Source organism: Gigantopelta aegis, chromosome 2, assembly GCF_016097555.1.
Source record: "Gigantopelta aegis isolate Gae_Host chromosome 2, Gae_host_genome, whole genome shotgun sequence".
NCBI classification, from domain to species: Eukaryota; Metazoa; Mollusca; class Gastropoda; order Neomphalida; family Peltospiridae; genus Gigantopelta; species Gigantopelta aegis.
Genome location: NC_054700.1, coordinates 37,942,747 through 37,955,241, shown reverse-complemented (window position 1 = coordinate 37,955,241; position 12,495 = coordinate 37,942,747). Strand labels below are relative to the sequence as shown.

Genomic DNA, 12,495 nt, shown 5'->3' with positions numbered 1-12,495 from the left:
CGTGTCCACACAGTAACTCTGGAAAATTCATGCATTTAAGTCAATATACTAGTACAAACAAGTAATTGTGTGGACACCCAGCTACTATAGACCAGCATGCAGGTGACGATAATTATAAAGCATTACTTAGTACATTAATTGAAATCAAAACGGTTTGAAGCAGTTATAAATTCATGAATTGATTCCACTATTCTTAAATTTATATCCGGAAGATAGTCATTTCTACCAAATAACACTGTTTTGAGGTCAAAACCACTGTTATAATAAAACTTTGTATGGCGAATATTATCATACAAAGGACATTTAAACAGAAAATGAAGTGTATTTTCAAACGGATAACCACATAACTTGCTCTCTTGGGAGTCATCATCATACAAATAAAGAAGACAGACTTTGAGCCAGAACTAACATAAAATCTCTCAAAATGTGTGTAAGATTCTCCACAATGTTGTAAACTTGTTTCTGTTTTTACTTAAATGTATTAAATTTGCATATGGGGTACACATATATGATAAGCTAAAAAAAGAAGAAGGCCAAACAGAAAATTGATGTTAAAGTCGAGGTCCTGTACTAAATAGGCCTACTATGCAAAACTGAAAAACATGACTGTTAAGATAACATTTGTGAGGAAAATTAAATTTTACTGTTTTCTTCAGATTTATACCCCTTAACCTTTAATGACTTCTGGTGACTCCACACTTTTCAAAGCTAACCTCAACTGGAATATGACGCAGCACATCATCCAATATGGAATAATCATGGTGGTCGCTTTGACTCTCTCTCTCTCTCTCCCCCCCCCCCCCCCCCCCCCCCCCCCTCTCTCTCTCTCTCTCTCTCTCTCTCTCTCTCTCTCTCTCTCTCTCTCTCTCTCTCTCTCTCTCTCTCTCTCTATTCTACGTTGTGTATTTAAAACCACTGAAACAAATTACGTTAAAGTTGAGATTTTGTAGTGATCAATAGTATGGAAATCAAAATATTAAAGCAACAATGTGGCTAATTCAGTGTATTGTTTGTGTTTAGAAGTAAGCCTAATCCCACATAAAAGTTAGGTCTGTGAAGATAATATTTATGAAGAAAAGATTTGCTACAAATGTTTTAATTTTTACCCCCTACGGCCCTTGACCTTTAATTACCTCTGGTGACCCCCCCCCCCCCCCCCCCCACACACACACTTTTCAAAGTTTAAGTCTGCTGGACTATGATGCAGCACATCATCCTACATAGAATAATCATGGTGGTCACTTTGACTCTCTCGGGTAGAACGAAATCCTTTTTGAAGCCACTATTTGGATTCTGCAAAACCTCAAATTCGGGAAAAAATGGGCCAAAAAATTATACAGATATTCCGTGAAAATGTGCTAACCAGAGGTCTTTTTTGACCATTTCTTTTCATCATTCTACCCTCAAAATTAGTTGTAATCCATGTAAAATTATGTAGTGGTTCATTTGCAACCTCTTCCCACACGTCGACCTCCACCTAGAGGTGATACACAAGTAAAGAGTTAGTGTTCCGTCAATATGGGAGAAAATACACCAGAATATTAAAATCTCGCAAAATCTCGAACCTTATGCCGCCAGTTTTAAGTTATTATCTTTCAATTTTATTCAAGTTGGTGCGATGAGTGCTTGTAAGTATTCATGCTGAACTCTAAAGGACATATCATAATATTAACTAGGTGAAATCTAAAAGCGAGCGCAAGTGAGATAAATTAAATACGCTGTATAAATACGTGTGACACTGTGTGTGGGGCGGGACGTAGCCCATGGTATGATGGGACTGTCACTGACTCTGAGTAGTACAGCGCTCGCTCAATGCACGGTCGGTGTGGGATCGATCCCCGTCGGTGGGCCCATTGGGCTATTTTTCGTTCCAGCCAGTGCACCACGACTGATATATCAAAGGCCGTGGTATTAGTTTATCAAGATAAACGTCTCCGGCACGATATTTATTATTGTGATGTTTATTGCTGGTCCAATTATACCAATAAATGTTAAAAAACGGACCGTAGATGTTTACTTTGGTGAACTACCGTGGTATGTGCTACTCTGAGGGATGGTGCATATAAAAGATCCCTTGCTGCTTATCGAAAAGAGTAGAGCCATGAATTGGCGACAGCGGGTTTCCTCCCTCAGTTATCAATATCTGTGTGGTTCTTAAGTTTAACCATATGTCCAACACCACATAACCGTAAATCAAATGTGTTGAGTGTGTCGTTAAATAAACCATTTTCTTCTGTGTGTGTGTGTGTGTGTTAGTCCGAGGAGACGTAAAATGTGTGGTTCTTTTACGTTGGAACCTTGTTACATACCCTATTGTCAACGTCCCTAACTGCGTTATGCTTCTGTTTGTTTTCTCAGGGGTGGGACGTAGCCCAGTGATAAAGCGTTCACTTGATGCACGGGCAGTCTAGGATCGATCCCTGTCGGTGGACCCATTGGGCTATTTTTTGTTCCAGCCAGTGCTCCACAACTGGTGTAACAGAGGCCGTGGTATGTACTATCCTGTCTGTGGGATGGTGCATATAAAAGATCCCTTGCTGCTAATTGAAAAGAGTAGCTTATGATGTGGCGACAGCAGGTTTCCTCTCTTAATATCATTATCTGTGTGGTCCTTAACCATATGTCTGACGCCATATAACTGTAAATAAAATGTGTTGAGTGCATTGTTAAATAAAAACATTTCCGTTTGTTTTCTCGTGCATGGCTCGCGCAATCACGTTATATTTTATCAACATCCGATTTGTTGTCCTCGGCATGTTGTTCATTTATGAGGTTTTGCTTCACAGTTCAGGAACATTTTCATAAACAATAAAGTTCAGACAAGTAAGTATCTAAATGCAAAACTTTACAAACCCCTAAAACCATTAATTTTACTAAGTCGTTTTTGTTTATTCCTTAAAATTACCGATATTCATGACTCGTAGAAATTGACTTAAAATGGAGAAAGATGAATTAACATTTGGTGCCTGTCACATGACCTCACACGTGCCAGATCAACAAGGCCAAAGCATTTAATTTTTAAGACCCCTGCTGTTACAATTTTTTTTCAATTATTATATTCGATCTGCAAAAGGTATGCTACATATTTGTGGCTTTATTATAGTGAATAGTATTCATAATCCATTCATAACTATTGTAAATAATTTTGAGTATATAAATTGTGTTAAGAATCAGTTCATTAAAAAAAATGATATTTTACAAACTATTAACTGGTATAAACGTAATGCCTATCAGTATTAACATCAGGTGTTAGCGATGTGTGTTGATAAAACGCGGACTGGATCAGAACGCTTGAAAAATTGAATTTTTCCTTATTTTTTTTTATTAAACTAAGTGTTCGTCGTCTACATAGTTAAGAAACATATTTGTTTATGTAGTTGCCTTAAAAATGGAAAATGACGAACCGCACATGCACAATATGATACTTTTGGCAAACACATGTGCCTGAACGCAGTTAGAAATGTCGCACGCTTTCTTGTTTACAGGAGGGTGTTTCACTTTTATTTACTCGAATGGATTTGTTTTATGTCCACATTGTACATTTTTTATGTTAATTGATTGCAATCTATTTTGTTTCACGTATCGTAGCTGAAAAATGTAGAATAGTATTTCCGTAAATATCGTATTTGTGTTTTTGTTGTTAGGTGAACACAGTTTGGGACGTCGATGGCATATGTAGTTGGTTTTCAAAACTTGTGGCACCATACATGTTTCAAATGTTTTTAACCGAAATAGTGTAACAAATCAGGAAATGGACACACAAACCAAAAATGTTTAATCTACCGTGGTCCCTAAATCCTGATTGAAGTACTTGTATCATTACTAACAAAATAAATCTTCTAAGGACAACCGTCAAAAGTCCCCTGCCATTTTAAATATGCTATATAGAGGGGAAGGACTTTTCTTTGGCACTGTCACTAACCTTACTCTATTTATGATAAGTATTTATAATGTTCTTTATATGTGACAGTGCCAAAGGAAAGTCTTACCCATAGAGGGAAGCAGCTTGCCGTGCACTTTAAGAGAGTATTGACATAACGTGCCCCGTGCACTGTGTGTGTTGGTGTGCCCACAGGCGTTCAATTTCTGGTGTAAAAGTGATTAGTTAGCAGTGTTTCTGCCAGAAAGACATTTTTGGGTATGGTGCTATGGAATTGAATGCAACCACAGTCAACAGGGGCTATAGGGGGGCCTCCTCCACAAAGAAAATGGGTTACATTTAGGGTTAGGCTTAAGAAAATCATACAATAATGAGTCATTAATTTTGTCAAAATGTTAACTTAAAAAAATACAAATTTGGGTATAGCGCCATACCCATTTTACCCTCTGGCAGAAACCCTGGAACTTGGTACTACTGGATGGAGCAAGTCATGCCTGTATGCTGTATTGTACAGTTGAGTATACTATTGTAATTTGGAGACCCTAAAGTTTGACTTGACCGGAAGGACCATACTTTGAAACTGACAACAATAAAAATGTGTTTATAGTAATGTAAAATGAAAATAAAGTCAATTTGAACACTGCTAATATAATAAACATACTCCTAAAACAAATGGCCTCCAGTACAGCCGTGTCCGGTGTATCAGCGCGTCTGGTGATTGGACACACGTGGTATTTTGCTTTTAAGTACGCTTTGGAAGTTGTCATGTTGTCAGTGTTTTTATTGAATTAAAGCTGTTCTTTTTTCAGTGGTTAATTAAGTATCAATGTATTGGTTGTTAAGGGTGCAATTAAACATTATTATAATTGAATTATCAATAATTATATTATAATTTGAAAAAAAAAATCATGTCTTTTCGTGAATATAAACGAGAAGTAGTTCAGCCGTATTGATATTAAGCATGTTAAAACCAGTCTAAAAAAAAACTTTCCCATATTTTTAAAATTATAGTAAACAGTATAATTATTTTTTTGGTTATTTTTATTTAAACTGAAAAGGAAAACATGGAAAAATGCAAACAAAACAAAGTTTTAAAACCTTACTTGACAGTCAATCCAATTCACAATTGTCACACTACAAATTTATCTCAGATTATACACTGCTTCATTGGTGAGAGACACATTTTTTTTAGTATTTCACAGTGTTCACATTGAAAATGATCTTTTAATGCTTAGGTGTGCCGATACACTCGGAGATACTTTCTATGAAAGAAAAGAAAAAAATGTTTTATTTAACGACGCACTCGACACATTTTATTTACAGTTATATGGCATCAAACATATGGTTATAGACCACACAGATAATGAGAGAGGAAACCCGCTGTCGCCACTTCATGGGATCTTTTATATGCACCATCCCACAGACAGGGTAGTACATACCACAACCTTTGATATACCAGTTGTGGTGCACTGGCTGGAATGAGAAATAGCCCAATGGGCCGACCGATGGGGATCGATCCCAGACCAACCGCACGTCTAGTGAGCGCTGTACCACTGGGTTACGTCCCGTCTGAGAACATTCTATGACGTCACATTCAACTGAGGTCACTTAAAAGAAATGTTCCGTTTCTGGAACATTTTATTACATGTCTTTTGTGTTTAAAATAAGACAGTAAAATTCATAAAACAATGAATAATGAAACATCATAGAACAAAAATTAAACGGTAAAGACTGTGGAACAGCTGAAAATCAGTATGGAATATGTAATTTACTGTTAATTGTTTTGACTATTGGACCTACAGTGAGGGCAAAAGAATCAATCACCTCTCCTTTCTTTTGTGCAGTACATTAAAAGCAGAATTTCTGGCATAACCCACTCTTAAGTAATCTGTCAGTGTTTTGTGACCGGCCTCGGTGGCGTCGTGGCAGGCCATCGGTCTACAGGCTGGTAGGTACTGGGTTCGGATCCCAGTCGAGGCATGGGATTTTTAATCCAGATACCGACTCCAAACCCTGAGTGAGGCTCAATGGGTAGGTGTAAACCACTTGCACCGACCAGTGATCCATAACTGGTTCAACAAAGGCCATGGTTTGTGCTATCCTGCCTGTGGGAAGCGCAAATAAAAGATCCCTTGCTGCCTGTCGTAAAAAAGAGTAGCCTATGTGGCGACAGCGGGTTTCCTCTAAAAACAGTGTCAGAATGACCATATGTTTGACGTCCAATAGCCGATGATAAGATTAAAAATCAATGTGCTCTAGTGGCGTCGTTAAATAAAACAAACTTTACTTTACTTTACTGTCAGTGTTTTATTTGCTGTTTATTTGATAAGACCCCCAACTCTGTGTTAATACCCATTTAATTACTTCATTGTGGCCTTACAGAGTACCTCCCAATGTGTCTCGTAACCAATCATTTATAGCAGTTAATGGCCAAGTCTGTCAGAATTTTTACTTGCATTTGGCGAGCGGGTGAGTACTTTCTGCACCCCTAAAATCATAACATGATGTTAAAATTTTTTGTTAAAGCATGTGCAATAAAAAAACACACTCCACATTATACTGTAAGTAAAATGCACAATTCCATGAAAAAACCCAGGCCTCACACTGGAACAAGTTGAGGTTTAGCCTATTTTCAGAAAGGTAGAGTATTTCTTTAAAAATCATGTCTTCAGTTCTTGAATAAAGAGTATACTCCTTTTATGTTGTCTTCATTTTTCATTTAATCTAATTTTAGAGTTGCTTGGCAAAATATCAATTTGTTAAATTATTATTTGATGATGAAACAATGTTTTCCCCCAAAACGTTTATAATATAAAATATATACATCATTTTATCCACATTTAATGTGAGATAACAAACGTTTACCTAGATATTTGTATCTGGATATAAAAGAAAAACAAATACGGCCAGTACTGGATTTCCTTGTCTCCTTTTCTCTTTCTTTTGAACAAACTATTCTCGTAATTGTCAAAATCATGTGCAGTAGGCTTCACTAGGCTTTTGTGATTTCATTTGTGAAGGAATGTTAATGATAGTTTTGTTTGCTTTCATTTTCCAGCTTCGAGTGATGGTTCCTCCACTGGGTAAGAACTTTTTAAATTTACATACATGTACACATACCTGTAATTTGCATATGTTTTTATGTTCTTGGAGCAAATTGTGATTTTCCTTTCTATACAGTGGAAATGTCTTTTTTATTCGGACCAAACAAGTGACAATCAGTGCAAGAGCTACATTGTACTAATGTGAACATTTTCTAACTTGTCAGAGGCTAAAAAGTTTAATGGTGTTTACAGAATGAATGAATGAATGTTTAATGACGCCCCACCACAAAAATACACATCGGTTTGAAGACACAAAAGTGAGTCTGTAAAAATAATATATTTGCATGCACATGAATCCTTAATCTGTTCCAGGGCTTAAATGATTGCCCAAGTTTCAACAGTAAATATTGATGCTGAATCGGGCAATCTCGTGGAAATTATTGCATCTGATGGAAAAACTATAGCAGAAGCCACAGAATTCCCATCCCTTAATCCGTCTCTGTAAACAGGAATGTAATCACAGTACCTCTCTTGGATTTCCATGAAATGTTGTTTATAAATAACTGCATCTGTGCGATCTTTTTTTACATTCACAAGATCGAATACAATTTTTGGTGGTTTGATACACCAAGGTGGCAAAATAAAATGTGATGGTGTTTCCAAAATGTCTGTTAAATCAATGTTGGAAACTGATAAAAAAAAAATTGCTTAATGTGAAGACCAAATGTTCGAATCGCATCACATAACTTAATATATTTGTTATCAAAGAGTTAACACTGCATTAAGTGCAGGATGTTTTGGCATTGATTTAATCTTCATAGCATACTGCAAAAAAAACTTTGCACATCTAGCACGCAAACTATTTTCGTGTGCATCGACGTACAAGGTCTCCACAGGAGATGTTTTGACAGCACCACGACAAAACCTAAGTCCCTGGTTGTATATAGGATCTAGCATCTGCAAGTAAGACTTACATGCTGACCCATACACAATGTACCCATAATCTAGTTTAGACTGAACTAAAGATCTATAAAGTCTGAGCATAACTTTTCGATCTGCTCCCCATTCAGTCTTGCCAATAATTTTTAAGATATTGAGGGCCTTTAAGCAAAAGATGGCCTTCTGTCAAAAATAACCCCCCAGAATTTTTGTCTCCTCCACAACTGGAACAGGATTTTTGTCCAGAAACGGCTGAGGATCTAAATGATGACCTCTTTTTCTGGCAGATACATGTATGCATACAGACAGTTTTTGACTTTGAGAATTGAAATCCATTGTCAGTTGCCTTATTGTTGAAGTTTATTCAAACAAAGCTGCAACTGACATTCAATGATACTTATACTGGACGGCCTGTTGCAAATCTGAAAATCATTGACACATAACGAGCTATCAACACCAGGTTTTAATCACTGGGTGATGCTGTTACAGTGTTAATTTTCACAGAAAATAAAGTTAGTGACAGGGTGCTACCTTGAGGCACACCCTTCTCTTGGGAGTGAGAATCAGATAACGTAGATCCCACTCGTACCTTGAAAGACCTATTCTGTAAGAAATTTGAGATAGTCAGGCATACTGCTTTATAGTTTCATAAAGTAGATTGGGATTTATCTGATATTTGATAAATGACCTTTATTTAACTTTAAGTATGATATGGAAATTTCAGATTTTTTGACAAATCAATTTATTTTTTATTTTTAAATTAGTATCAAATCCCCAAGAGTTTTGTTTGTTCCAGCTAGTGCTCCACCGCTGGTTTTACAGAAGCTGTAATATGTACTATTGTGTTTGGATGCTGTATCAATTATATAAAATATCACTTGCCAATGGATTGACAGCCATTATCTGTGTGGTTCTTAATCATATATGTCCAGTGGGGTGAGACGTAGCCCAGTGGTAAAGTGCTTGCTTGATATGTGGTCAGTTTAGGATCGATCCCCGTCAGTGGACCCATTGGGCTATTTCTCGCTCCAGCCAGTACACCACGACTGGTACATCAAAGGTCGTGATATGTGCTATCCTGTCTATGGGATGGTGCATATAAAAGATCCCTTGCTGTAAATGAAAAAAACAAGAGTAGCCCATGAAGTGGTGACAGCAAGTTTCCTCCCTCAATATCTGTGTGGTCCATCACCATATGTCTGACGCCATATCACTGTAAATAAAATGTGTTGAGTGCGTCGTTAAATAATTTTTTTTTTTTTTTTTATCATGTCCAATGTCATGTAACTGTAAATATATGTTGAAGTGTGTCGTTCAATATAACACAAAATTCTTTCTTACTAAATGTTTTATTTGGATGACGCTACATGACACAATCCTTCCAGTCCATTTGGTATAATTAACACCTTTTTATTATCCACATGGTTCAACTTAATAAAAATCATACAAAGCACAAACTGTGTAATGACGTAATTTTCGGAATCGAAGTCATAACATGGCATTGCTTCTCCTGTCCTAGCTTAGACTGTGCATGTGAAATATGGCTAGTAGATTAAAAAAAAATTCTAGAACCCTTTTCATGTATTTTTTTACTATACTATTGTTTGCAGTGACGGTGATGCCATTCAAGTTTACTTGCGGGTGCGGCCTCCCGAATTGGGGGAGGGGGAGTTGAGGCTGCACCGGGCCCTGGATGTGGATCAGGACAGAAATGCTGTTATACTCCACTCAAAACCCGAACCTAAGGTTTTTACATTTGACCAGGTCGGTGATGTCGACATTGGTCAGGTATGTAATGTATTTATAGTCTTGTATGTCTTTGTATCAAACAAGATTCCATTTCCTATTTTGTTAAGTTTTAGTGTTTATTAGTGATGTTCCAGTGATCAATTTTAATTGGCTCTACAGATGTGATGATCGATAACAAAAAGCCATAATCGATTGTGTGGGGAAAAGTTAACTGTAATCAGGCATGTGATTCTTCCACTAATTAGCGGAATTCCGCTTTTAATTTTTTTTCCTTTCATTAATTTTCCTTACATTCTGCATTTGATTACGTGCCTTTGGCATGCATGTATCATTTTCAGCTTTTTTAGAAATGTTTTAATCACATGCCTGTATAAATAGTAATAGTTTTCCTGTTCAGATGATGGAATTGATGTAAATATATGCTGGGTTTTGAGTTTGTTTTCATGTGTACCTAAAGAAAAAACAATTAAATGGTTATTAAGGTAAAATTAGCCATTTGAAGGGTGAACAAGACGAGAGGTGCATGGTCCTCATAATTCAAATCCTTCTAAAGCTAATTCTAATCAATTGGTGCCAACCGATTGTAATTGATGATGAAACGTTGAAGTTGTTACAAAGTATTATTTGATTAGCTTCTAGATTTTTTTAAAATATCCATGAGGAAAAACACAATCTGGTATACCGTATAACCAGAAATTATCGTGGTTTGGGGCCTAAACACTTTTCGAGTCTTTACAAAGCTGAAATGTTAGTAGTTTTTATTTTCATGGTTTGCAAGAATACTGTTATTGTTGATTGAAAGTTTCATGTCGGCTTCCATTTGATTGATATCACCGGAGCTTAAAATTCAACAATAAATCACTCAACTGTAATTAGCTAATACAGTAGGCTATTACTAAGACAACTGATCACTGTCTTTGCTTTTAATTAAAGCCAATTAAGATTCATTTGAGTCAGACGGTGTTGTGTTTAATATTTAATCTGAGCTTGACATGTTTCATTCATGAATACTCAACGAGTAAGCTGGCCCAGTATACCAGCACAGCACACATACCAGTACATAGACATTTTATATTCAAAGTTGAATCATGAGTCTTTTGAGCTGGTTGAATAAATCTACTGTTAATAACGAAAGTTTTCTGCTGTCCCCATTAAGAGGACCAGAATACGAGATTCCATCTTCATGTATGAATGCTGCGAATAAAGCCATAGCTATGCCTAAATCGAGGACGTGAAAAGTGGTGGCAAGGTGCAGTCGTAAATTCTCAAAAGAACTTGATAAACCTGTCAGCGAATCAACAGTAAGAAGTATCGGACACAGACACAGGGCTTTTATGGTGAAAGTTAGCCGGAATATTTTATCTACAGAGAAAGACATTACATTAGCGGAGGAAACTTTACCAAAAGAAAACACAGGGCAACCTCTGCTACTGGGTGATGTAGATAAAACAATTCAAAATTATCTGAAGGCTATCCGTTGATGCTGGGGGAGTTGTCAGCACATCTATAACAGTCAATAGCAGGTTCCAGGGGACTTATTGTTCAAAGCTAGCAACCCAGGACTGCTGGTAGCAAATGACGGATCAGTCTCTTTAATGAAGAGATGAGCAGCTTCCCTCTTGCATCGGATGGGATTTTGAAAACGTAAAGACAACAACAAGTGCTAGAACTTTATCACAGAACTTTGAATCTATCAAAAGCAAATTTTTAAGATAGAATTTCTACCAATGTAGTTCAGTACGATATTCCAGACGAACTGATAGTAAACTTCGACCAAACTGGTTTGAAGTTTGTGCCATGTGGTGAGTGAACCACGGAACTGAAGAGATCAAAGCATGTTGTTGCTTCAATTTTGAGTGGGGATGTGCTCCCAGTGCCACTGATTTACGATGGGAAGACAGATTGTTGCCACCCTCAGGGTGCAAAATTTCCCAGTAACTGGAATATCACCTACTCAGAAAACCTCTGGTTGAGTTGACATGTAACGACTCAGAGGCAATATTTTTCAGCAGCAAAAGCTTCTGCTACTGCCACCTATGTTTCATGCTTACAAATACACACCCACATAATGCAAGAGGGCCAGTCCCACCTGGCCAATCTACATTAAAACATTGGAATATTATGTTCATCACTGCAAGAAAAAAAACCCAATCCTTTTTTTATTTTAATTTTTTCCAGAGCTCTGTGTTTTCAGCAGTTGGCAAGAAACTGATTGAAAGCTGTGTCCAAGGCTACAATGGCACAATATTTGCATAGTAAGTACAACTACAAGTACAGCACTTGAAATTTCCTTTGGGAATCATGGTTGCCGTTGCAAAAATCTGTTGCAAAATTCATCTGCAACAGCAAGTTTATCATGATTGGGTATTTACTTTGTTATTATCTATATTACATGGGTACTTAAAAAAAATAGAGGTTTGGGTTTTTTTTGGGGACGGGGAGGGTAGATTACATTACTTTTTGTTTCATCTTTACAAAGTAAAAAGACCAGACATAGTTCTTATTTTTTAGATTTTGGTGGCGACTGTCAACTTTTGCATTAAAGTTTCGTGTTTTGTTTAGATAAAAATTTTTTTACCACACAGTCCTATTTAATTGAAACTTAGTTTACAGTTGCACCATTGTCATAGTGCACCGGAACAGTTTATGGTAGTGGAATTCTGGTTTTCTTTCATCCTTTTCTCATTTTGTCTACTAGCAAAAAATTATTAATCGCTGTTATTGAATGGTTTATTAAGAAAACATACAGTAGTTCCAAAAAGACTAAAGACTAGTTTTAAATTTCTACAATACAATTAAAATATGTTTGAACAAAATAAGTGTTAAAATTCTTGAATAAAAACCTGCGTCAATTAGAGGGCAGGTCTCAGAGGTAATGAAAAG

General features: G+C 36.6%; 1 protein-coding gene across 1 annotated transcript in view; it reads left to right on the top strand.

The window, feature by feature from the left end:
* The first annotated feature begins 1,564 nt into the window (after positions 1–1,564).
* LOC121388419 (kinesin-like protein KIF15) overlaps positions 1,565–12,495 on the top strand; it is a 67,588-nt gene continuing 56,657 nt past the window's right edge. The window contains exons 1-4 of the mRNA XM_041519731.1: positions 1,565–1,628; positions 6,939–6,963; positions 9,474–9,651; positions 11,791–11,867. Coding sequence (XP_041375665.1) covers positions 1,619–1,628; positions 6,939–6,963; positions 9,474–9,651; positions 11,791–11,867 — 290 coding nt within the window. The 5' untranslated portion in view covers positions 1,565–1,618. The remainder of the gene's footprint in view (positions 1,629–6,938; positions 6,964–9,473; positions 9,652–11,790; positions 11,868–12,495) is intronic.